Genomic DNA, 24,350 nt, shown 5'->3' on the forward strand with positions numbered 1-24,350 from the left:
CAGTTAAAATTTTTTATCTAGCATAAAAATTTTGAGCGCCACAGGCTTGGGCGGTTTGTGGGCGGTAGAGTGGGCGTGGCATATTCGCATAACAAACCTGCGCTGCGTACAAAGCTACGGAATCTAAATCTGAAATCCCAATACTCTATCTTTGATAGTTTCCGAGATATCCGCGTTCATACTTACGATTTTTTGAAGTTTGTGGGCGGTTTGTGGGCGTCCAAGTGGGCGTGGCAAACTTTTTTTTGGGTCAATCGATAGGTATTGCTAAGAACAATTTATTTCAGTTTAAATTTTTACTCTAGCATCAAAACTGTAGAAGCCACAGTTTTGGGCGGTTTGTGGGCGTTAGAGTGGGCGTGGCACTCTACTGAAACAAACTTGCGCTGCGTAAGAAGCTCAGGTATCTGCTCGCCAAATCTCAATAGCCTAGCTCTCATAGTTTCCAAGATCTCAGCGTTCATCCGGACAGACAGACGGACAGACGGACAGACGGACAGACGGACAGACGGACAGACGGACATGGCTAGATCGACTCGGCTAGTGATCCTGATCAAGAATATATATACTTTATGGGGTCGGAAACGCTTCCTTCTGCCTGTTACATACTTTCCGACGAATCTAGTATACCCTTTTACTCTACGAGTAACGGGTATAATAAAGACATTTTTAAAATAATTTTAACACCATGAATTCATTTTGTTTCAAAAAGATTTAGATTTTTTGTTTTTTTGTGTTGCTATAATTGAAACAAAAAAAATGTAGACTTTAATCCACTGTTCCACGCCTTCTGAAAAGCAATCCGTATCAGCCACTAGGCGCAGCTTGAGAAGATACAACTTGAAAACAGTGACAGACGCCTCGTTCGAGTGACAAGGAAGCACTTGTGTCTATATGGTCTATAGGTGGATGCGAGTGAGTTGTGATTTGCATATGTGTCTCCGAAATACAGTGCACAGTGTATATATGCCGCATAGGAAAACTCTTTTATTGTTCGCCGTAGATTTGTCTGACTATTTTTCAGGCCGTGGGCCAAAAGGCCAGATCCACGAGTTAATTGAGCAATGAAACTCAGAAATCATAAAGCCAATCGCGATGCTCGAATGGATGACAGTACCCCGACATTGAGCTTACTTTTTATCCATTTTTTGTTGTTTTTTCTTTGCCTTTGAGTGACAGTCAGTCGGCTGAATTGTTGAATTGTTCGGTTTCAATTTCGTGGTTGACAATGGATTTTGCTATATAATTACACGATCTTCAATGTGACTTCTCCACCACTTCCCATGCTTTGATGTTCGCCACGCTCCACAGGCAAGTCGGCCAAAATACAAAGTAAAAACCCCAAATGAAAAAAAAAAATAAATAAAAATGGGGAGGAAAAGTGCATGGCGATTATGCAAGCCACGGAATTATGAGCTGTGCTTCCTGGGCCCCTCTCGGTTAATTAGCTATTAAATAATGGAATGGCCCAGCCATGTCATGTGAATGTGGGCCAATTTTCATGCTTCATTTGCAATGATTTTGCCATTAGTATCTGACCAACATTTCCGACTGTCGACAAAACTCCATCGGTAGTCAGTAGTCTGCATGCAATCAGCAGAGTTTTTGTTTTTTTTTCTACTTTTTCTTAGCTCACCTCTCTTACTTTTTCTTGGCGGCCAAGAACAACAGAAAACAGACAACCCAGTTGCCTGGTTTTGGCCCCACTATTGCCACATATATTCCATGGCACTCGCCGACGTTTGTTTGATCAATAGCTATAGGTAAAGCTGAAGCTGAAGCTAAAGCCGGCTTACCATCGGCTGCCAGCAAATTTATGTTTATTGCATGTGAAAGTATTTTGCCAATCAATTGAGCTGCCGCCGCTCGAGAAACATTCTCGTCCAGTGAAAGCTCTCCACCCGGTTGACAAACAAATCTGCCAACAATGGTGCACTTAGAGAAAATGTATTAAATAATACTAGATGTTACCAAATAGGATTAGAAAATGTTTCAATTTTTATAGGTTCTGAAACCATATTCGATTGACCTTTAGGTTTTTCACATATAAATGGGCCTTACTTTTAAAACCGTACTGCAAATTGCAACTAAATAGCATTTTTTGTTGCTATCGAAAATATCGATATTTAAACAAAATTTTCGATATATCAAACTTCGATACATTCGATATTTTTGTCGATAGGTCTTTTTCTCTCAATATTGCCCAAATTTTATTGATTTACCCCATAAATTTGTTGTGTAGTTCCCGTTTCTTTTCCAGAGCAGATGCTGGAGAGTAGGAAAATAGAAAAAAATATACAAAATGCAGAGAAAAACTACTTTTACTTGGCCCGGCCATCTGTGGCCTGTTCTAGTTTGCAGTCGGTTCAGTCAGTCGTTGACTTGGCCTGCGTTGAATAGTCATGGCCTGGGCCAAACACACAGCATGATTGTCACAAATTGCTGCATCGATTGGTGTTGCAACTACATATGTTGCTGGTTTGCTGGTTGCTAGTTGCATGTTGGTGGCGTGCATGCAGCGGCTGCATTAAGCTGCACTTTTGCTACAGTTTTCTCCACGGGTCGCCGGCCAGCGGGCGATCGCTCTCCCGAGCTCTGCAATTCATCAATCATAATTTGTATGTCATTCACTAATCGTTCGCACTGCTCCCGAACTTCCGAACACCCGAGCTCCTTGTCCAGCGATTGCCCCACCATGATGATCAATTCAATTTACTTAAAGTAATGCAATGTGGTGTTTTCTCTCCAGTAATTAACGATCGGTCCCATTGGGGCCCTTGCGTAAATCCCCTTGATAATGACTTGTGGCAATGTAAGCCGATCTTGGGGCTAAAAGTACAGCCCATCACACTTGACCATCGAAAGCCGAACCAACAATGATTCATGGGTTTTTCCCATCTGCGTGCGTGATCGACGAGTACTGTTGGGAAAAGTTTTATGTTAATTAATGAGCCATAGAATATTTCGCCATGTCTAAATGTTTTTTTAAATTTTATAAAAGCTTTTTACATTATATTAGTTATATTTACTACTTAAATTTGTAAATGGATAAAGTCAAGCTGTAGATTTATACAAATTGGTTGGGAAACTTGAGCTTACAATGGGAGGCCACAAAAGATGACTGGTAGGCCCTGAACGTTTGTTAATGGAAAACTAAATTCATTGTATGTTTTCAAGTCTAAGAAGATTTCCAATGAACTGTGTTATATTTAAAACGAAAACCCAAGCTTTAAGTAGATTATTTTAAACAGTCTTTATAATCCTCATGTTCTTCTAATATTGTGTAACATACACATTAAGCTTTGGAAAGAATGCCAAAACGGCTGGGGTATTCAAATTATTGTTTTTCTTACCTTTTAAGGGTTTTATATTTAGTAAGCCACCCTGCTGAATATTAAATTAATAAATGCATATTCTCCCTATCCTTACAGAATGAAGGCTTCGAACCTGCAACGCATGGCATCAGCAAAACGGACGGAAGCTGCATCAGCCACCACAGTCAGAGCAACGGGAACGGAATCGGAGGCGTCAACGGGAGCGGAAGCGGAAACGTCGGCCACCACCTCGGTGGAGTCCTGCGCACCACTGACCTGGCCAGCGGGGCCATGGAGTGCCTGCCGATGAGCAGCGCCGCCCACCACCCACATTTGATGGCGGGTGCCACGGCGGTCGGAGCTGTTTCCTCCTCCTCGCCCACGGCCACCGTGGTGGTGGGGGCCACGTACCCGCACCACCTGCACCACCACCACCTGAGCCACCACACGCCCTACAGCAACAGCTACGGGAGCCATCACATCCACAGCGAGCAGACCAAGTCGCTGCAGGAGCTGCAGCACGAGGTGGGTGCTCTGTTGGAGTTCCGGGATCTGGTCATCGAAACGTTTCCGGACCTTAAGCACAAGATGGCCTCCATGTCCGCCACGCCCTCGACGCCCACATCTTCGGTGGGTGCCATCGGAGGCAGTCATTCGGTGGGTGGCGGCAGCTCCTCGTTAGCCACCAGGTGGGTCTAGGTTTCCATAAATCCGATATAAATATTAAAATGACAGAATAACTAAATCCCTTGGCTTACCTTTACAGCAGGCGCGAATGGGAGCCGGGTATACGCATGAAGCGGAAGTTGTCGCACAAGGAACCGTCCACGTCGTCAGCGTCGGCAGCTGCTCCTTCCTCCGGGGCGGAGGCGTCGTCCTCGTCGCTGACACGCAGCCGCAGCAACTCGCACAGCGGCAAGAAAGAGCCAAAGAGCGGAGAGAACAACAACGGCAGCGTTGTGCAAGACTCCGGCTTCTCAACGGAGACTAGTTCCTCCAAGGAGGGCCACAGTGCCTCCTCCACCAACGGTGCTATGACGGTGAGTCACGGAATTGCAACCTATAAATAATAAAATCCTAATCCGTCTATCTCCTTCTACAAACAGGTGGCCATAGCTGCAAATCGCCTGAGCTGTGCGGAATCGGACGATGAGCTGCTCAACCTGCTGGACGTCATCCACCGCAAGTCCAATCGCTTACGCGAAGAGGTGGAACAGTTGCAGAGCTACGAGCGCCAGCAGGGGAACTCCCAAACAGCAGAGGGAGAGGGCAAGGGTGTCAGCAAGGATGCGATGACGCCGCAGCAATTCCGGGAGCAGGTGGAGCGACTGAATCGCGAGGACATTAAACAGCTGCGCAAGGAGCGTGATCGTCTGCTGGACAAGCTGGCCGAAATGGAGGCGGAAACGTTGACCGGAAGGATTAAGGCGGCCAAGATGAGCGACCAGGTGGAGGAGCTGGTTGGGGTGAAAAAGGATCTCGAGGAGCAGTTGAAACTGGCGATGGCCCAGAAGCTTGAGCTGAGCTCGCGGGTGCAACAGTTGCAGCAGCAACAGCAGCAAAGCAAGAGCTCTTCCAGGTGAGAAGATGGATATACTAAGGAGATATTGCTTTAGAGAAACTTCCTCAAGTATCCTCTTAACATCTTTTAAATATAAAATTAAACATTTTTTCTTTTTTCAGCGCCAGCCAGTCGGATTACTCCAGTCAACGCAACTTTCTATCCTCAGCCACCACGGTGCTCTCCAATGGCAGTCGTCCCAGCAGCAACATCATCAGCAACAACACATTCCAGCCGGTCGTCCTCGATCAGCCAGCGCAGGAAGCATTCCATCAAAGCTCAGGCAGTGATATAACATTGAGGAAACAGCAACAGCAATCCTTGGGACGTCTCGATGGCATCGTGAGCACGCCCGGAACGCGCAACTCCAAGTGCCGTTTGACCGACTCCAAGCGATTCGCGGCCATTCTCCTAGAGACGAATGTTCTAGAGCTGCAGCGCCACTTGCTCACCCTCACCGTGCAGAACCAGGTGCTGGCCCAGAAGCTGGACTCGTCCAGCAAGTCCAAGACGCTGCTGGCCAAGCGGCTGGACAAGAGCAGCGAGGAGTTCGAGCATCTGCGCTACCAGCTGGAGGAGAAGAGCATCGAACTGGAGGGCACCAAGGCGCAGTTGCGACTGGTGGAGTCCCGCCTGCAGGCGAGCAACAGCACCACCAACTCGTATCTGCACTCCTCGCAGCATGACTACGAGACCAATCGCTCCTCGGCTTCCACCACGCTGATGCTGAGTCGTCGTGGAGTCTCCGACTCTGTGGACTCCGCCTCGACGGCCATGCCCGCCCCGCCAGTCACGCAGATCAGTACGCCCAGCATGAAAGCAATGGTGCCGCTGGCCATGGACGAGCTGCAGCAGCACAGCAGCAGCACGGAGTCGGCGCACGAGCACGAGAATCAAGCGCTCCGGACGCCGACCAGCACCAACTCCCCGCTGAGCAAGACGTTGATTAATGCGAGTCCGTGTCCCGTAGGCAGCAGTACGCCCAGTAACATAGCCGCCCGTGTCATGAGCATCAGTGTGGGCGGGGTGAGTCCGTTTGAGTCCGGCATAACTCCGCCGCCGCGACAGAATGCGTTCCGCAAGTTCGGAAGTGCCAGCAAGCCCAGCAAGATTCCACTGCCGGGCAGCAAGGCGGCGGCCTATTTCTCCGGTAAACCACCAACGGGAAGACCCTCGACGGCGGGACGCTCTCCGCCATCGGCGCACAATTCTAGCAGCACCTCGTACGGCAGTAAATCCTCGCTAAGCAGGAGTACTGGCAATCTGCAGAGCTTGAGGAGAGCGGACACGTCCGCCTCCAACCATTCGCTGAGTACGAACACGAGCCGCAGTTCGACCTCTTCCTCGATACCGCTGGCCACCACACCTTACTCATCCGGCTCGACTGGCAATCGCAGCCAGCCGACAGCCGCAACGACTCCGTCCCCGCGTGTGCTCCAGAATTCGCCGCTGCCCAAGCTGAAGCGGGATACGATCAGCTCGAGGGTGCGTCATCTGGACTCCCTGTCACGTGCCCAGCAGTCGCCGGAGGGCGTAAGGGGCACCACCACCACCACCACCTCCATTGCCGCCCAGCTGAGCTCGACGTTGCGCAAGGATCTCCAGCTGAGTGGAAGTGGGACGGGGGCTCCCTATCATCAGAACCACCAGAACCACAGGCGCAGTGGCCACTCGCCGGCGTCCAATTCTTCTGGAAGCGGCGTGTCCAGGCGGTACAGTAGTGCCTCGACAGGGGGTTCCGGTGGTCGAGCCATCGGCCGGGATCAGGGCGAGAACATCACGCCCACATCCAGCTATGGCGGCGACAGTGACAGTGGCAAGGTACGCACTCTCAAATCAACATTATTGGGTTGGTTCAAGTGAATTATTATAATACTACTGATAATACCGATACATACATTTATATATATGAATATCTACTGATTACCGTTTAATATGCCTTCGATAACGTTTACGAAACAACAACAAAGAACCACAAGAATCATCATCCTCGTTACAGTTAATGAAATCAAATCAAAACGAATCAAAACCAGAATAGAAATCAGCAGCATACGAATTCGATATTAACTGTCTTCGTTGATATACATAGTAACGTGCATATATATTTATTTAAACATACAATTAACCCACGGCATATATACTCTACATACATATATATACTTCAGTTACATGCATATATATTCGAAATTTATAAAAAATCGATCACGTAAGCGTCCCGTGCCTAAGCAAGGAAATTGTTCTCTGCCCTCGTTGTTTGTCCTTTAATTTGTCAGCTGAATATCGCGAACAGAAAATTCAACAATTTTCAAGAGCAAGTAGATAATTCAACAATGATTGTTTCCCCAACAGGGAAAGTATTTGTATCACCAACGGAAACAGTGTATTTAACGAACAATTGCTTTCTTGTAGCATATGTCTACAATTCACTAAACAATTGCTCGTTAACTCATGTTGTTGAGTATTTTTTGATAAGTCCAATTTGTTTTCAAAACCTATTACAACTTCATTAACTTGTATCAAGATTTCGTTGTACTTTTTATTTTGTTATTGTTTATTTTTTTCCAAAAGAGTTTCAAGCCACTTCTTGCCATAACCAAAGTCAGCTTTATGAAGATGATACAAGAAAATCCAAACGTTTGACAACTCAAATCTCCAGTTCAAGAATGGTCAACACACCTCTCACAAACAGTATGTTCAATATTACGCACCCTAGAATACCTTTTCAAGACCCTGCAGCTTTTGCTTGGGTTTGGGTCGTTGACTTAACACTTGGCTAGTGAAAGGTGCCGCCTATCAAACTCTCACTGCCTATCGATGCCTTAGGTGCTCAGTAGCCGGCTTTAATTAATCAGCAATTTCACATGCAACTACAGCAACACCAGCAGCGGCGGCAGCAACAACAACTGCAATGTTTCCTCTATATAGTTATGTATATAAAAAGTAAAACAAAAGTCAAATGCCTGTACAATATCATTTCATTTACTCATATATATTATGCAAATCACGATTACTGCGGCTCAGTATATTTTCCTCAAGTATGCATGCCTCATTGTTGGATCAGCCAGAGTTTCTCATTGTGTTCGAAAGCGAGTTTAAGCATAATTATTAGTTTGCGTGTGTATTTAAAATTTATTATTATTATTATTATTGCTTTCTTTGTAATTATTATAAGCTATACTTAAACTACTTACTGGGCTTAATTTAAAGGCTAATTTATTGATTTGTGTATGAAGCAGATGGGCTTATACCAACCTATGCGTATACGCTATTACATAAAAATATAAAACCGATTAGAGTATAACAGACTTTTCGATTTATTTGTTAAACCTATGAAGAAGGAAATAAATTTCGTGTATTAAAATAACAAAAAAAGACTTACCCTAAGTTAGTTAACTGCTTGCCAGTAAACATATCATTATAAGAGCCTGCAAGGATCTTGGTTTTATCACGTGGTCGATAGCTCATCCGAAGGTCCAACTAACCAAACACTCACTCTCATCCACATTCACACCAGGACAATACACCATCGACAGCATCGAGTGCTTTATTTTGGCTTTGTTTGTGCATTGTGCAAGCCACCCAAGAAAAATTCCAATTAGATGATCACACTTGAAATAATTTGTATCTAATGCTGTAATTTCTTTTTACTTTTACTTTTTCTTTCTGCGCCTTTCTACCCTGTTTGTATGTCTACTCCAAAAACAAAACAAAAAATTTATACTGTCTGTTGTTGTCATAACTCACATATATACTCGTATTTTGTATATCCGAAAATCTGACCGAACCAAAAAATATCCCCGCAAAAAAACGTATAAATATAAATGTACATAAAAAAATATGTCCAACAAACCAAACAAACCAACCAACAAAAAAACCAACCAACCCAAATCCCAAAAAACCACCAACAGCCCAAAATGTAACTAAAACCATTGTGAAAACAAGCCACTTTTCCTAACAAACGCCAGGCTACACAGAGAAAATAATCATCGGAGTTGGTATGGATAGCAGAAGTTACCCATGTTTGTGGACCTAAGGTGGTGTATACTGATTGACTGATTGATTGACGTGTTGGTGGTGAATACACAAAAGTTTCGACTGCATGCCAAAAAAAAGAAAGAATATAACCCGAAAAAAAAGAAATGCGACTGGAGTTTTTGGTGTCGGACAGCCACAGAAAATTGCGATGGCCAAACGAAACAGGAGCAACGCCCTCGCCCAGTACATCCTCCTCAGCTCAGATCAGCTCAGCCCCAAAATCAGCTCCGATCTCTGTCTCGAGCCCTCTGTTGTATATCGTTTGTCTGTTTTGTTTTTGGCCCAGAAGCAAAGACAATGAAGTAGACACTTTGCCGCCATTCGTTATACGCGTAAGTCTCTTTTGTTGTATCTCACCTAGTAGGTTAAGCTCTACCATTTCTCCAAAACCAATCCAAACCAATCCAATCCACAAATTCCCCGCACCGCCAACCCCACGGCTTTCTTTTTGCTTACCCCCCACTGAGTTTACACCAACAATGGTTTTTATTTCGATGTAGTTCGTAGTAGATCTAGCCTACCCAGTCTATCTAGACCTAGACCCTCACCCTTTCTACAATAGCAAACGGGCAGTGCACACAAAAAAACACAAATTTTCGATTCAACTTTTAAATTGCCAAGTAAGGTAAACGAAATGAGTGACTTACACGCTGTACATATACTGATTGGTTGATTGATTGATCGCTCTGTGCTAACAAAAAAATGATAAACCTATATATATTGTGCCCAAGGTTGAGGGATCTAACCGCTGTTCAAGAGAACAATTCTCCCGCTACATGCTAACCCCAAACAACTTTTGTGTTTTCCTAACGATCTATTACCATTCTTTTCGTTAATGTGCCTAAACATCCGTCTAAAACCCTTTCTTGTTTCTATTTTCGTTCTAATTCTGATTGCTTGATTGCACATTGAACCAAAGATTTGATATACTATTCTGTTTTTCTTTGCTCTCCCCCGAATCCCCCGAAAACGATGCTTAGAATTTGGCCAACACCGTTGAAAAGCCAAATTTCCGTCTCAATAACCACAATTGGCAACTATGGCAAACGAACAGCAGCAGCCAGGGAAAGGTTCAAATGGAACGATATCTGCCCCATGAGCTGCACGATGTGTCCGAGGAGACGGCCTACGATTCGTACTACACTGAGTACACCACGCCCGATTCCATGGACTGTGGCAGTGTCAATCTCCTGGTCACCTTCGACTATGGCTACAGTGACTCCATCGAGGCCAGAGCTGATCCTGCTGCCCGGGAAGATGATCGGGGCGAAGGTGCTGATCCTGAAGGTGATGGGTATGCGGATGTGGAGGATGCCATTTGGTTCGGCACTCCGCCGAAGGAGAGGAAGGACGCCAAACTGTTTGAGGTGCATCATGTGCAGCACAAGCTGCTGGATGAGAGCCTGCAGTCCCTGATCTCCTACGACGTTGATGATTTCGAGGAGGAGGAGCTATCGGAGCCAGAGGCAGATGAAGAGATCTTCTATGATAGCATAGAGTGCGTTTAGGATTCCATAGGCAGGTGGCAGTGGTGTTTGTTTAACTTAACCAACTATCATATCTAAACTAGTCCTTATTTTCAAACCCTCTTTCACACAAGGTTTTGTAATTTTCAAAAGAAAAAGGTTAAATATGTGTATGTAGCTGTAGTATAGTGTTATGTGACGTGTATAATGTTGATTTTAATGTATTCGGCTTAACTATCCAAGGGCCCTGCAATGGACGATTGTAATTGAAACGAATTGTGACTGAATTGGATTGATCGTAATGTTTGTTTTCCCCCCGTTAACCATTCAGGGCTTTAGTCTGTACGCTTGATGGTTTCTTCGACTATTTATTAGTAACCCCTACTTTGTATGTATTATTTAGAGTGTGCATCTGTGTAAGAGTCTTAAGTTAGTTATCCTGCACCATTGCCTATTTACTCAAAACTACATTTAATTTACTCGTACTAGCCGGCTAAGTAGCTTAGTTGTTAATCAAATTTAGTTAACACATCGCATCTAATGTATGTATGTACAGTTTGATATACTACCTAATTATGTATGTATTCTATTTAAGTCGGATGGCAAATGTAATGGGGTCTATCTATCATGTTATCACGAAACTGCGTTTACTACATTTATAAATCCAACAGACATAGAAGTGAGGGAAACCAACAATTATGATTCATATTAAAGCTAATAATAATATATATTCAAAAAAAAAGGCAGCAAATTTAGACATGTATCCATTTAAACAGCAAATGTAATTGATAAACACATATAAATGAAGAAAAAACAAAAATAAAAAATATAAAAAATACATACGATGACTGTTTTCATTCAATGTTTTGGATTGTTTGGGTAAGTTTTATGAATATTCTAATAGCAACAGCCAAATATATATTTCTGTTTAAATATATTCAAATCAAAAAATCAGATACATAAACCGACTTTTTTTATCAATCAATCAAAGTTAACGCCTAGCTTGTTGGACGGGTTTTCAATGGTCGCCAAGTGGCAGAAATTGAAGTTAATTGAAATTCAAATTTTGTAAATGTAGTGCGAATTTTCAAACCGCTTTCCTCTCTCAAATGCGTGCAAAAATAGCCATTTTTCGAATCCGACATAATTGAATAAGAGCGTGAAAGAGCTCTCATGTCAGCACCGCTCTCTTATTGGAGAACTCACCCATGGAGCACTCGGTGCTCGAGACTGGGTCTCAGGCTCAACCAGTTGGCTATGTGCGCTCCGTGCCAGCAGAACATTTCCGGAACGGGTTTCGGCTGCGTTCAATAAACCCAGCCCCTCGAAAGGCATTCGGTTCGGGACTAATAAACCGATTTTAAGAACCAGCTGGCGATTAACCGACTCACCGTTAGCTCCATAAATGCCAGAACCCGCAGATATGTGCTTATCACAACCCTGCGAACGCCGGTAAAATTGGGGGCCGTGAAAATCTGATATCAGCAACATGGACTTCGAGGAGATTCTGGCCAAGTGCGGCCACAGCAGTCGTTATCAGTTCGTATTGCTGGCTCTATATGGCTACCTCATGATCGTCGTATCGATGCACTATTTCTCGCAAAACGTCATCAGTTTTGTGCCCGACCATTGGTGCTATCACGAACACCTGGCGAATCGCAGCTTCGCCGAAATCGAGGCGATATATTCCCAATTCGAGAGGCCCTCTTGCACGCGACTTGAAGAGATCGATGAGGATGGGCAGAATCACACGCTGAGCACGAAGCGATGCAATAGGTGGATCTACAAATACGATTTTGGATATAAAAGTATGAATACGGAGGTGAGTTTATTGGGTTTTTTGAGGGGCGATACATTTTGAACTACAATAATAACTGCTTTAGTAAGATGGACTTTTAAAAAAAAAGGTATAGCTTTTTATGGTTTAGTATCTGTAGATGTTATACTAGAAAAAAATATAATATTATATTGTACTAGAAAATACTATAATATACTAAGTAATATAGTATATTTATAAACACCTTTTAGGGCATAGGAAAGGTTATAAGTAATGCTTTTATCTCCAAATTCGCATGCTTTTAAAAAGTTTTTGATAGAGGGGTATTTTAAATTTTATTTATTTGTTAATTAAATCTAGACTTGAAATCCCAAAAGTGTTATAAAACATTTGTGTAAAAAAGATTATGGGGTGGTAACAATGAAACTATACATATTATATTACGTGTAACTATAATTTTTCAGCTAAACTGGGTGTGCGATGAGGCTTATAAGCCCCGTGTGGGTCAGTCACTGTTCTTTGTGGGCTCGGTTTGCGGAACTCTAGTCTTTGGCCTGCTTGGAGATCGGATAGGACGCATTAAGGCCTTGATTTTGGCGAACTGGTGTGGTTTCCTTGGCGATTTCTCAACCATATTCGCCAACAGTCTTGTTTCGTTCTCGATCAGCCGTTTTGTATCTGGATTGGCGGCCGATGCCAACTCTTATCTCATGTATATACTGAGTAAGTAAAAGCTGGGATATGTTTTTAAGGACTAATTATAATGCTAATTTTGGTTAGTTCTCGAATATGTCTCGCCCTCGTTGAGAAACGTGGGACTTAATACAGTTTTGGGAAGTTTCTACTGCCTTGGCCTGATCGGAGCCTCTTGGCTGGCCGTTTGGGTGGGTCACTGGCGCATTTTCCTGGCCTGTTCCTCGGTGCCCCTCCTGCTGGTTACCCTTTTCTACTTTCTTGTCCAGGAGAGCGCCCAGTGGCTGGTCACACGCAACGATATTGATGGAGCCATCAGGAGACTCCAGCGCGTGGCCAAAATTAATCGTCGCCAGGTGGCTGATGATGATTTTAGGACTTTTCGTAACTATTGTGAGCAGCACTACCGCAAGGATGTCAAGGAGGAGAAAAGTGAGGATAAACTGCTGGACATGCTGAAAACGCCGCGCATGCGCAGCACCGGATTTAAACTGCTGCTTATTTTGTAAGTAATTGAAAGGACTTTTATTTGCCTATTATATTCATAAATAATTGATTTATGGTTGGAAACAAAAAGTATTTTATAAATAGTATTTATCTTTATTTAAATTGATCGTTAGGCAGAAAATCGGCAGAGCATCGATAGAAAAAATTGTTCACCATGGGCAAATAGTTTTTGCTTTCTATCATAAATCAGTGGAATCAAATAGTATATTTACTTATTCCATGTAGTGATTAAGGTGATAGTGATTTTTAATTATTACATCTGCAGCATTATTATTACGCCCTGCTACAACACGATCGCTCGGAACGTGGAGGGTCTGGGCATATCGCCCTTCATCATGTTCTCCCTGAACGCCCTGACCCTGCCGCCCTCGGGATACCTACAGGGTCTGCTGCAAGATCGGATTGGACGCAAGGCCACCGCGGTCAGTTGGATGACCATAACTGGATTATTTGCCGCTGCCGCTGGTCTGGTGATATCGCAAGGTAGCAATAGGAATATACTGCTACTAGTTGGTCTAACTTTGGCGGCCAGATTTGGGGTCTCCATCGCCGATGGTGCCAGTTCGCAGTTCTCCGCCGAGCTAATCCCCACCAGCGTGCGGGGAAGGGGCGTGGCCGTGGTGCATGTGGCTGGATTTGCCGCCTCCTTCCTCTCGCCCTACATTCTCCATTTGGGCACTTACTTTAAGCCAGCTCCGTCGATTATCTTGGGGCTTCTTTTCCTATCCGGAGCTTATGTGTGTCTGCTGCTGCCTGAGACTCGTAATAAGAAACTTCCCATGTCGTTGGCCGAAGGAGAGGAGTTCGGTCGGGGAGAGGGCAAATTTGACTTTCTTACAAATATGCTAGGAAGGAAAACCAAAGACTCTGAAGTGGAAATGAGTTGCAAGGAAGTGGAGGAGGACACTCTGATGACTAAGCCTGTGCAGCAGTAGAAACAATCTAAATCCTACTGGTTGTTATGTTTCTTTTTTAAATTAGAGCAGGAGATTAATAAACAAATTGTTTTGTAGTAAAAATATGTTATTATATTTTAACTGATTTAATAGCTGATACTTAAAGCTTGATCCTGACTTAAAATTCGTATATCTAAAAGCTACGAAAAGCTCTATACTTAGCATAACCCGATATGCAGCTTGTACAGTATCTTTATTCGTCTTGAATAGTCACACCACTTTGTAAGCATCCACGAAATCGTCTGTATAAATTGGCAGTAACATAGTTGTATATTTTGAATAGTAGATTGGCGATTACAGCAATGATATGGGGGACAACCAAGTCGCTTATCAACCATAATAATAAAATCAGAACGAATAAGTTATGTATTGGCCAGCTAAGGCCGAGACTTATCAGCGGGCGGAGAGGCCCAAGAGTCGTTTCAACTATTCAACTCCAATATCAGTTTACCGCACAGCCGCTTTCACAAAACAAAACGCTCTTAACTATTGATGATAGAGGCGGCGGCAGAGCGGACCGATTGCGGGAGCGGACTGCCAGTGGACTGGTACTGGTACTGGTAGTATGTGCGTGGCAGCGGAAGAGAGCGGACCGCCTAAGTCAGATACTTTTTTTTGGGGTGTCGTGCCGTCGAAGTGCATCTCCATCTTCGGCCATGGCCATGGACTTTGAGGAGATACTGGGCAAGTGCGGGGATGGCCATCGCTACCAGTACATGCTGTTGGCCCTCTACGGGCTGCTCATGTTCATCGTTTCCCGCCAGTACTTCGCCCAGAGCGTCATCAGCTTTGTGCCCGATCACTGGTGCTATCACGAACATCTGGAGAATCGAAGCTATGCCGATATGGCTGCAATATACGCCCCATTCCAGAGACCTTCGTGCACGCGACTCGCTTGGATCAACGAGGATGGGAGTAATGCCACTGCCAGCAATGAGCCCTGTAATCGATGGATCTATAAATATGATTATGGTTTCCGAAGCATGAATGCCGATGTGAGTCCCTGTTCGGGCACCACTTAAGAGTGTTTGATTTAAGAGTGTTTTTCCCGATCCCCCAGCTGAATTGGGTTTGCGATGAGGCATACAAGGCGCGAGTGGGTCAGTCTCTGTTCTTTGTGGGCTCCATGTGTGGCACTTTGCTTTTTGGTCTACTTGGCGACAGGATTGGAAGGATCAGGGCTGTGGTCCTGGCCAACTGGTGCGGCTTCCTGGGCGATTCGGCCACCATTTTCACCCAGAGCCTGGTCACGTTCTCAGCCAGCCGGTTCGTATCTGGCCTGGCTGCTGAGGCCAACGCCTACCTGATGTATATTCTGGGTATGTTATCATTATACAGGTCTTACCATCATCTGATTTTAATTCTCCTCCAATTCAACAGTGCTGGAGTACGTCTCACCGACGATGAGAAGTGTGGGCCTCAACCTGACGATGTGTGTGTGGTACTGTCTGGGCATGATTAGTGCGTCTTGGCAGGCCGTCTGGCTGGGCGAATGGCGCTCCTTCATGGCCTGGTCAGCCATGCCTCAGCTGCTGGTCACCGGCTTCTATTTTGTGGTCCAGGAGAGCGCCCAGTGGCTGGTCACGCGCCACGACATCGGGGGCGCCGAGTTGCGCCTGCGCCGGGTGGCCAAGTTCAATCGGCGCGAGGTCAGCGAGGCGGACTTCGAGCTGTTCCGGCAGCACTGCAAGACCAAGGAGTCGAAGGCCAGCAGCCAGTTCTCCATGCAGAAGCAGGCACGTCTCATCGACGCCCTCAAGCTGCCACGCCTGCGCCTCAGACTAATCTACGTGCTGGTTGTCTTGTGAGTAAATTAAGTTCTTAAGTACGTGAGAATATGTTCTAAACCAGTGGTGCACGAGGAGCAGCGCGGGTAGTCCATGGGGTACAAATTCGTTCTGCCGCCGCTCTGCCGCCACACTGCCAACGCACACAGTACATGTTTCTATAAGCAAATCACACACACAAATCGAACTCTAACCTGTCATTGAATCATCTGCATTCTACCGACGATCTCTATTCTAAAAATGTTCACTAATGGATGATACTTTATTATAACTTCAACTGTATTAAAAACTTTAAATTTAGTTATTTTACCTTCTCGAAATATGAGTTTTCAGAAATGACGTCCCAAACCTTCTCTCCATTTCCCATAATTAAATAATCCCTTGGAGTTTCCACTTTTATAGTTCGATTTGTAATATTAGTGATATAACCCCTTAAAAAGAAGGCTTATTTATAACATGTTTATCTGCTTTCCAGCTCGATAGTGACGCTCTGCTACAATACGATGTCTCGCAATGTGGAAGGCCTGACCATATCGCCATTTGTGATGTTCACTCTTTTCGCCCTGACTTTGCCACCTTCGGGCATCTTCCAGACCCATGTCCAGAAGAACTTCGGACGCAAGTTTACCTCGGTGACCAGTATGACAGCCACTGGAGTGATGACAGCGGCCACAGGGATATTGCTAACCTTCTGGACACAACCGAATGAGACGGTGATGGTGTGCCTCCTGCTGGTGTCCCGATTCGGGATCTCTGTGATCACGGGGTCCACCATGCAGATATCCGCCGAGCTTATGCCCACCTGCGTGCGATCCAGTGGCCTGGCGGTGATCCACGTCACGGGAGCAGCCTTCTCCTTCCTCTCGCCCTACATACTCCACCTGGACACCTATTTTCGAGCAGCATCCTCCATTATTCTCTGTATGCTCCTCCTGCTGTGTGCCTGGATTTGCCTGCTCCTGCCGGAGACGAGAAACAAAAAGCTGCCCATGTCCCTGGCGGAGGGCGAGGAGTTCGGCAAGGGTGAGCGGATGTTCGACTTTCTGAGGAACCTAGAAAAGGAAGATCATCAGGATCTCAGCGCTGGCACCAATGAGAAACTTATGGCGGAATAAATGTACTTACTAAGTAGGTGTTGCCTTTGGAGCTTATCAGATATGCTACGTTTTGAAGTACAGCTCCGAACTATGTTTTTGAAAAATGCATTTACTTACATTTGTTAAAATCTTTTTTAAGTAAAGTTTTGAGCTGAACATGCCTGTAAAAGCTTAAAATATTATTAAGAATTTATTATTTTTGTTAGCACTTACTTTAAAAATCTTAAAACTAATGGTTAGAAAAAACTTAAGACTTAAATATGTGCACTGAACAGTTAAGATCTTCTCTATCTAAAGGGCTCTATGAGCCTATATAATAAAAGAAAAACTGTAGACTGTTTATAACAAAATGATGGGCCTAAAGAAGTGGAATGTATAAAGTACAAGATAATAATACTTATAGCTGACAATAAGAATGGCAAGAAAGACTGTGGTTATAACTATTAATGTTGAAGGTTTTGATAAGAAAGATTCCAGGCATAATTTTATGTGCTATGTTATAAATCTATAAAAATAATAAAAACAAATAAATATGGAAAACTTGTACTAAGCAACTGTTTTATCTTGATTGTGCCATAAATTTCCAAATCTGATTTATATCCCATTATGTACGTAGACAAAATCATACTCTCTACATTAGCAAATCCCCTAGAGAGTATTTGAATGTTCATGCTAGCGAATATGGGCTGTCATTCCTACTATTAACTAAGCGCACTCTTGACCTTATGTATATTACACTTGAGGATGGGCGGCGCTTTGTTGTTTTGGTTTTATTAAGAGTCCATTCAACTTATTGTTTGATTCACATTTCAGAGGTCACGCCGCGCGTTTATCTATTCCAGGGAAGGCTTTCCTCCCCGTGAGACGCCGGCGTTTGTTTAGATTAGAGTGAATGAGTGAATTCACTTAAATAATAAAGCGTCCGCGTTTGAGCAACCCGCCTGGCCAGCCATATAGACGATAAGGCAGCCGCCCCAAAACAATCTTATCGGGGATGTACGGAGACTCGACGTGCGAATCCGGCCACCTTGCACTCTTTTTAGCCTCGGATAGAATCGGAACGGTCTCGGTTCGGATCGGTTGGGTTTAGTCTTAATAGAATCTCAACGAGAGCACGTCATGGATTTCGACCAGATCTTGGAGAAGTGCGGCAGTGCGGGTCGCTATCAGTATCTAATGATACTGCTGCTCGGCTACATAGCGTTCACGACCACCGTGCACTACTACTCGCAGAACATAATTGGGTTTGTGCCCCAGCACTGGTGTCATCATGAGGCTCTGGCGAATCGTAGTTTCGAGGAGATTGCCGCTATATATGCCCCATTTGGCAAGGATGCCTCCTGCACCCGGCTGGATAAGATCGAGGGGGACCAGGTCACGGTGAGTAATGAGACCTGCCAGCGTTGGATATACAACTATGACTTTGGATTCAGGAGCATGAATGCGGAGGTGAGTTAAATATGATGTGGAAAATTCCTGGTATGCTAAAGCACCTCCCTCATTTCCCAGCTGAACTGGGTGTGTAATGATGCCTATAAAGCGAGGATCGGTCAATCACTGTTCTTCCTGGGCTCCCTGATGGGCACCTTCACCTTCGGCATGTTGGGCGACAAGATCGGCCGGGTCAGAGCCGTCATCCTGGCCAATCAGTGTGGATTTGTCGGCGACTTTCTCACCACATACGCCTCAAACTTGGTGCAGTTCGCCATTTTTCGGTGCATTTCTGGGCTCGCCGCCACGGCAAATTACTATCTCATGTTTATTCTGGGTAAGCACTGCGATATCTGTGGCACTCTGGCAAGAACGGGTGTAGATCTGGGGAAAGCTTTGACATACATATGTACAGTTTAGAGTCAACAACAGTGTCTACTCTTAGTAATTGCCAAGACTTCCCATGTTACGCATCTGTTTAGATTAACCAGATGACATTGGGTTATACATGCCCACTTTTGAGTGCCGGGACCATATGATAACAGGCATTACCTCTTTGTGAACTCATCTGTTGGTTCAACCAACTGAGTTAACCTGAAGTAATGACCGCTTTTTATATATACCGTATTTCCTTAAGATTCCTAAATAATATTTTTTTTATTTATTTATTAACATACATTTTAATTGCCATTTTAAATGCTTATTTTAGTTCTGGAATACCTGGCGCCCAAACTGAGGAACATGGCCATAAGTGGAACGCTGGGCATATGCTTCTGCCTGGGAGCTCTGGTGGCTCCCTGGCTTTCTGTTCTGGCCGGCAACTGGCGGATTTACCTGACCTGCTCTGCGCTTCTCCAACTTGTGGTGGCCCTATTTTATTTTGTGGTCCAGGAGAGCGCACAGTGGCTTATTACACGGACAAATGTGGAGGGGGCCATTGCGAGGCTGAAGCATATCGCCCACTTCAATGGAAAGGAGGTGAAGGCAGCCGACTTTGAGGCCTTCAGGCGGAGCTGCATTGTTAAGAGGAAGCTCTCGAACCAACCGGAACAAACGGCCGGAATTATCGATCTACTGCGGACCCCAAATCTACGAAGGACTTCATTGCTGATGCTAATTACTTTGTAAGTGTGACAGTCGAAAAATGCATGGCAAAATAGTTGTTGGTAAATAGCAGTTGGTAAAATATCAGATATGTTAAAATTTTTCATTTTGAAAGTGCTTTAGGTTTAAAAATGTCGCCACTAGCAAATTTCTAAAGTTCAAAGCGGATGTAATTAAAATTCGACTAATCATTTTATTAGCTAATTCAATTAGCTTCTTAAATGTTTAATTTTGTATAGATTAAGTGGCTGATACAGATAGTCCTTAAAGAGTATTTCTGAGTTATTTTACTTATATAATATTTGGTTTCTCTTCCTTTCATACGCAGCATGCTGACTTCACTGAGCTTTAATACCATCTCTCGAAATGTGGAGGGCCTCGGCCTTTCGCCCTTTGTGGTCTTCTCCCTGTTCGCCGTGGTCGTCCCGCCATCTGGATTCATTCAGGGACTCCTGCAGAGTCGAGTGGGCCGCAAGGCCACGGCCTTTTTGGCCATGCTCTGCACCGGATTGCTGTCCTGCGCCCTGGGCGTGGCCCTCTCCACAGAGGGCGCCCAGAGCAATGTGACCTTACTGTTGGCCTTCGCCCTGCCCATGAGGCTGGGTATCTCCATGTGCTACACGGTCACCTCGCAGTTCGCCTCCGAGCTACTGCCCACCTGTGTGCGTTCGCGGGGAATTGCTGCAGTGCACCTGGCTGCTGCGGGGGCGTCCTTTGTGTCACCCTACCTCATTCATCTGGGCACTAAGCTGGCGGCAGCTCCGTCCCTCATCTTGGCCCTGCTCCTGCTTTCTGCGGCCTTTTGCACGCTCCTGCTGCCGGAAACAAACAACAGGTCAGAAATCTGTACTTCTTGAACAGATTTAAAATAAGTTTAAAGAGTCTATGGGTCTTGAAAATATTATAATAATATTATAACCAATGAAATGAATGAATTCACTTTTAAATTTCATTTTTAGGTGTCTTAAAGTATGCAACAAAATATTTTTAACTCAGTAACTCATTCAGAAAGACGTCTATACTTTATTCACTGTATACTTTTAGACACCTAAATTTAGACCATTCTTGAAAGTGATATAAAATTTGCATTTTAATTTGAAATTTAAATTCAAAAGGTTTTACTAAAACTAATATACCTTTCTATTATCGTCAGACAACTTCCCATCACATTGGCGGATGGCGAGGCCTTTGGCCAGGGGGAATCCATGCTGTCCTTCGATTGTTGGCGCCGGCACGATGACGATGTGTCCAAGGAAGCCGTCGAGGAAGTCAAGCTGCATCAACTCAACGGTCAGCAAACGGAAGCGGAAGTGTAGATAAAACCCAATCAAAGCATTTCCCCACAGACCTCTATACCAAAGAGCCCAAAGGCTCTTAGGCAAAAAAAAAACTAGACACGGTTGTTGCGAAAGTTGTCAATAGATGTGAAGTTTGCTTTATTTTATTGATTCACTGCTGTTCACAATTTATAACACAATTTTAACTTAGCAACTTGTATTGAGCCAATTTCTTGAGTTCATCAGCTTTTTGGGAATCGTGTGTCGTCTGTATTGTTTGCTTTTGTATTAAGTACTTACTTGTAAGTAAAAGGGTCATAAGTATCTTGTATCTTGTAAATGGTTATGTAAACTCTTGTAATTATGTAACGCTTAAATGCCATAAACATAACGGCTACAATTTGATCGCTTCATCCTGCCATTCAATTGCCATAGAAAGTCTTACAAACTCTAGCGTACAATTGCTCGGAATCTCAACTGGGACTTCCGTTGACCATTGCGAAACTGACCAAAGGTCGGTTCTCTTAAATCTAAGTGTAAAGTCTAGCGCAGACATGGCGAGAAGTGATTTAGGGCCCCCGTCGCTGGTTGCCAGATGATAACATTTGAAACTCGAAAGACTCTCGACCAACTTAATCAGTTATTCAGCGAAGGGTCTAACTTAAGAAGTAGTTCAATGTAAAATTATATAAAAGGGATCAAAAGATTGTTCTCAGGGCAGTACAGGGGATACACAATCAGTGTGTCAGCTGTGAAACAACTTAGATTAATGCTTATAGGAAGGCAACCGCAGCGTTTTTCAGATCATCATCTAGTACTATGTATATTTGTGTAACTTATGTGTGTACTCGCTAAAAAAGTTTTCTACATTAACGCAACATGTGTACTTTTGGGGGAGGGGGCATGGCTCTTGGGCCTATATGCCCAAATGCCTAATCAAAAATATTATCCTTGGGGCTCTATATTCTATGAGCAATTCTGGCGAATGCTAACAAATACAATGGGTACCTAAATATTTCTGATATCAATATCTGTAACATTAATCTGTGTAATTGCCTGGCATCCAAGGGGACACCTAGGAAACGTCAAAAACGTTCTATAGAAATCACCTATCGATAGGGGTTCTCAATCTGTGAGAACTGGGCCTAATAACAAATATTCTCGTCGAAACGCTTAATTCTACGGAATGCGAACGGAGTGCCCACCGCTTGTAAAGGGGTTATAAGTAATGTATCTCAGTAGATGTAAGTGTATAAAGTAGGTAGGTGTGAAGTCTGTATCGCATCCATAAACATGTATAATCAACACTAGTTCACAATAGTTCAGTTGAATCCGAAATGCACGTACACAGTAAAAAGGTAAAAAGATCTCTCATAGTTCTCTCGCGACCTGAGACTGAGTACGGATGGTACTCGAGTATCCTATATACGACTATATAGCACCATCTCAGTGAGTAAGTGGATAAGTAAAGACCGAGTGGCGATTGTTAAAACACAACCCCAACCACCCCTCCTGCGATCCTAAGGTAAGTGATATACTTGATTTAGGTGGTAAGTACATAGTAAGTAGTAGAAAAATATACATGTAGTAAACATTGAAACTTTGGAGACTTTAGAGGGAATAAACTATGGCTACGGGTGTGTATATATATATATATATAAGTATATTAGGTGTGGGTGCGATTGGGCTCCCAACAAAATTTATGGCTAGATTAGAGAGCCAACCAACAGCAAACGCTTCAACCTTAGATTATGAACTATTTGTGGGTCGAACTAGTATCTGTGTGTATATTGTGGTTTCCTACTTGCGCTTTTTATGCTACTAAATACCAATTACTTTTGCAATATTTGCTGCTTATTGTTTGACATTTATCATATGTTGATTTAGAGAAAGTATTCTATGACCACATCCAACTCTGGCTTAATATTCATCAATATCAACATAGTAATCAACTTCGTTTGTAGTGAGCCATTCTACCAAAGTTTGTAAATGTATGTACTATATCATGATCATCACCGGATTTCAGGCGAGTGCAATATCTGTGTGTGTTTCGAAAACATCGAGTATAAAAGACAAGCGGTATTTAGGCAACGAGTGATTCAGCAATTTTCTTTTATAAAAAACATCTTCTATAAATTTTTGTCAAGTATCATTCAACGTTAAATATTACTTTGTATTATCGGTATCTACCACTTACACCAAAAGCATTCATAAGACTCGTTTTTGTATTCTTAAAAGTGATTTCTCTGAAACAATTCATCTTATAGAGCTGCCCTACGACCTAAGGGCTATCCATACATATGCCTATGTATATAAAGTTCACAGTAATCAGATTTTGGAGGGAGGTGACATCTTTGGCTGCTATGGGAATTGATTGATTCATTGATTGCTGTGGTGGGTCTCTACCCTTACAGGTGGTAAGTGGCATGAAGCTTAGCTGGATTTGCACAATGTTCACGATATGTATGATGTCAGAATAGAGATATATGCAGTTTGCTTAGAGTCTAGGGAACAAAAGAGCGGAAAATAAACCAAAAATGTTGAATTTACAAAAATGTTATTTGTATTTTTCGGATATTATGGGTAGTTATACATAGTAAGCTTATGCCTCGATTTAACTAGGTTTTAACTTTACGTTTATATGTAGGTTTATCGTAGTTTAGCGCATATAGTATGCCAATTGCGAATGCCTCTCAGAGGGGAGAGGGGGAAAAAAAACACACACATACAAATTGTCTTAATATCTAGGCAGCCCAACCTTGGGGCCTCATCGTTTGTTTTGCTTTACATTTTTGTTTTTAGTTTTTATCTGCATCGAATAGCTGAGAATTGCGCTTACAATTAGTGCCATAAACTTGATAAGGTTTGTTTTTTTTTTTGCTTAGTTTCTCATGTCTGCCTTGATTACTTTGTTTTTTATTTTTTCGTATCTGCAGTACTTGCAGCGTCATCGCCATATTCGAGTATTCAGAAATCATCATTCCACACTCTTAACACTAACTTGTGAATGTTACAATCGTTCCTTTTCTTATACCGCTAGTAATGCTTCTCAGAGTCGACGTGATCGTTAATTGATAATTATCGCATAATTAATACAATACAATACAATACAATGCAGTGGGCCCTTTGGCCATTCTAACTGCGATTTTGTGGTTTGTCTCGGTTCTAAACAATAAGTTACTATATGTTGGCCTATGGCAAATTGGCTCGAATGCCATCCAAACTGGAGCGGAGCACCAAGCTGCCCTCCACCCAGAAGTTGGGCCGATCCAGCATGTTCTGCCACAGGGAGAGCTCCTTGCCAGTGGCATCCATCCATTCCACCTGTCTTCCATAACTGCGACC

General features: G+C 43.8%; 5 protein-coding genes across 16 annotated transcripts in view; 4 read left to right on the forward strand and 1 right to left on the reverse strand.

Annotated features, from left to right (window-relative positions):
- LOC119560954 (serine-rich adhesin for platelets) overlaps positions 1 to 11,214 on the forward strand; it is a 60,735-nt gene extending 49,521 nt beyond the window's left edge. For 2 of the 6 annotated variants that reach the window (XM_037874697.1, XM_037874700.1), the window contains 5 exons: positions 3,432 to 4,003; positions 4,081 to 4,354; positions 4,421 to 4,893; positions 4,998 to 6,696; positions 9,891 to 11,214. In XM_037874697.1, the coding sequence (XP_037730625.1) occupies positions 3,432 to 4,003; positions 4,081 to 4,354; positions 4,421 to 4,893; positions 4,998 to 6,696; positions 9,891 to 10,418 (3,546 nt within the window). In that variant the 3' untranslated portion in view covers positions 10,419 to 11,214. Of the gene's footprint in view, positions 1 to 3,306; positions 3,375 to 3,431; positions 4,004 to 4,080; positions 4,355 to 4,420; positions 4,894 to 4,997; positions 6,697 to 8,783; positions 9,011 to 9,890 lie in introns of those variants that run through there. The other 4 variants (XM_037874699.1, XM_037874698.1, XM_037874702.1 and 1 more) reach the window with 4 other exon arrangements.
- Positions 11,215 to 11,641: 427 nt separating this feature from the next.
- LOC119560891 (organic cation transporter protein) lies at positions 11,642 to 14,337 on the forward strand. Its single transcript, XM_037874585.1, has 4 exons — positions 11,642 to 12,198; positions 12,618 to 12,876; positions 12,934 to 13,351; positions 13,619 to 14,337. Exons 1-4 carry the CDS (start codon positions 11,866 to 11,868, stop codon positions 14,286 to 14,288), a joined length of 1,680 nt encoding a protein of 559 aa, XP_037730513.1. The 5' UTR covers positions 11,642 to 11,865; the 3' UTR covers positions 14,289 to 14,337.
- Positions 14,338 to 14,892: 555 nt separating this feature from the next.
- LOC119560893 (solute carrier family 22 member 13) lies at positions 14,893 to 17,641 on the forward strand. Its single transcript, XM_037874586.1, has 4 exons — positions 14,893 to 15,304; positions 15,370 to 15,628; positions 15,690 to 16,113; positions 16,572 to 17,641. The coding sequence occupies exons 1-4, from the start codon at positions 14,966 to 14,968 to the stop codon at positions 17,209 to 17,211; spliced, it is 1,662 nt and encodes a 553-aa protein (XP_037730514.1). The 5' UTR covers positions 14,893 to 14,965; the 3' UTR covers positions 17,212 to 17,641.
- A 621-nt stretch (positions 17,642 to 18,262) lies between these two features.
- Positions 18,263 to 21,865, forward strand: LOC119559978 (solute carrier family 22 member 6). Its single transcript, XM_037873221.1, has 5 exons — positions 18,263 to 18,642; positions 18,703 to 18,961; positions 19,334 to 19,748; positions 20,057 to 20,563; positions 20,882 to 21,865. The coding sequence occupies exons 1-5, from the start codon at positions 18,313 to 18,315 to the stop codon at positions 21,042 to 21,044; spliced, it is 1,674 nt and encodes a 557-aa protein (XP_037729149.1). The 5' UTR covers positions 18,263 to 18,312; the 3' UTR covers positions 21,045 to 21,865.
- A 1,680-nt stretch (positions 21,866 to 23,545) lies between these two features.
- The window catches only part of LOC119559976 (synaptotagmin-like protein 4), a 61,856-nt gene continuing 61,051 nt past the window's right edge, over positions 23,546 to 24,350 (reverse strand). For all 7 annotated transcript variants that reach the window (XM_037873216.1, XM_037873215.1, XM_037873214.1 and 4 more), the window contains one exon: positions 23,546 to 24,349. In XM_037873216.1, coding sequence (XP_037729144.1) covers positions 24,198 to 24,349 — 152 coding nt within the window. In that variant the 3' untranslated portion in view covers positions 23,546 to 24,197. The remainder of the gene's footprint in view (position 24,350) is intronic.

The sequence above is a fragment of the Drosophila subpulchrella genome, unplaced genomic scaffold (assembly GCF_014743375.2).
Source record: "Drosophila subpulchrella strain 33 F10 #4 breed RU33 unplaced genomic scaffold, RU_Dsub_v1.1 Primary Assembly Seq354, whole genome shotgun sequence".
Taxonomy (NCBI): domain Eukaryota; kingdom Metazoa; phylum Arthropoda; class Insecta; order Diptera; family Drosophilidae; genus Drosophila; species Drosophila subpulchrella.

Excerpts from the sequence above, each read along its gene's own strand:
- LOC119560891 (XM_037874585.1), top strand. The coding sequence starts at position 11,866 with ATGGACTTCGAGGAGATTCTGGCCAAGTGCGGCCACAGCAGTCGTTAT. Across the intron at positions 12,199-12,617 it reads ATAAAAGTATGAATACGGAG|CTAAACTGGGTGTGCGATGA; the intron begins GTGAGTTTATTG and ends ATAATTTTTCAG. Across the intron at positions 13,352-13,618 it reads TTTAAACTGCTGCTTATTTT|CATTATTATTACGCCCTGCT; the intron begins GTAAGTAATTGA and ends TTACATCTGCAG.
- LOC119560893 (XM_037874586.1), top strand. The coding sequence starts at position 14,966 with ATGGCCATGGACTTTGAGGAGATACTGGGCAAGTGCGGGGATGGCCAT. Across the intron at positions 15,305-15,369 it reads TCCGAAGCATGAATGCCGAT|CTGAATTGGGTTTGCGATGA; the intron begins GTGAGTCCCTGT and ends CCGATCCCCCAG. Across the intron at positions 15,629-15,689 it reads CTACCTGATGTATATTCTGG|TGCTGGAGTACGTCTCACCG; the intron begins GTATGTTATCAT and ends CCAATTCAACAG.
- LOC119559978 (XM_037873221.1), top strand. The coding sequence starts at position 18,313 with ATGGATTTCGACCAGATCTTGGAGAAGTGCGGCAGTGCGGGTCGCTAT. Across the intron at positions 18,643-18,702 it reads TCAGGAGCATGAATGCGGAG|CTGAACTGGGTGTGTAATGA; the intron begins GTGAGTTAAATA and ends CTCATTTCCCAG. Across the intron at positions 20,564-20,881 it reads CTGCCGGAAACAAACAACAG|ACAACTTCCCATCACATTGG; the intron begins GTCAGAAATCTG and ends TATTATCGTCAG.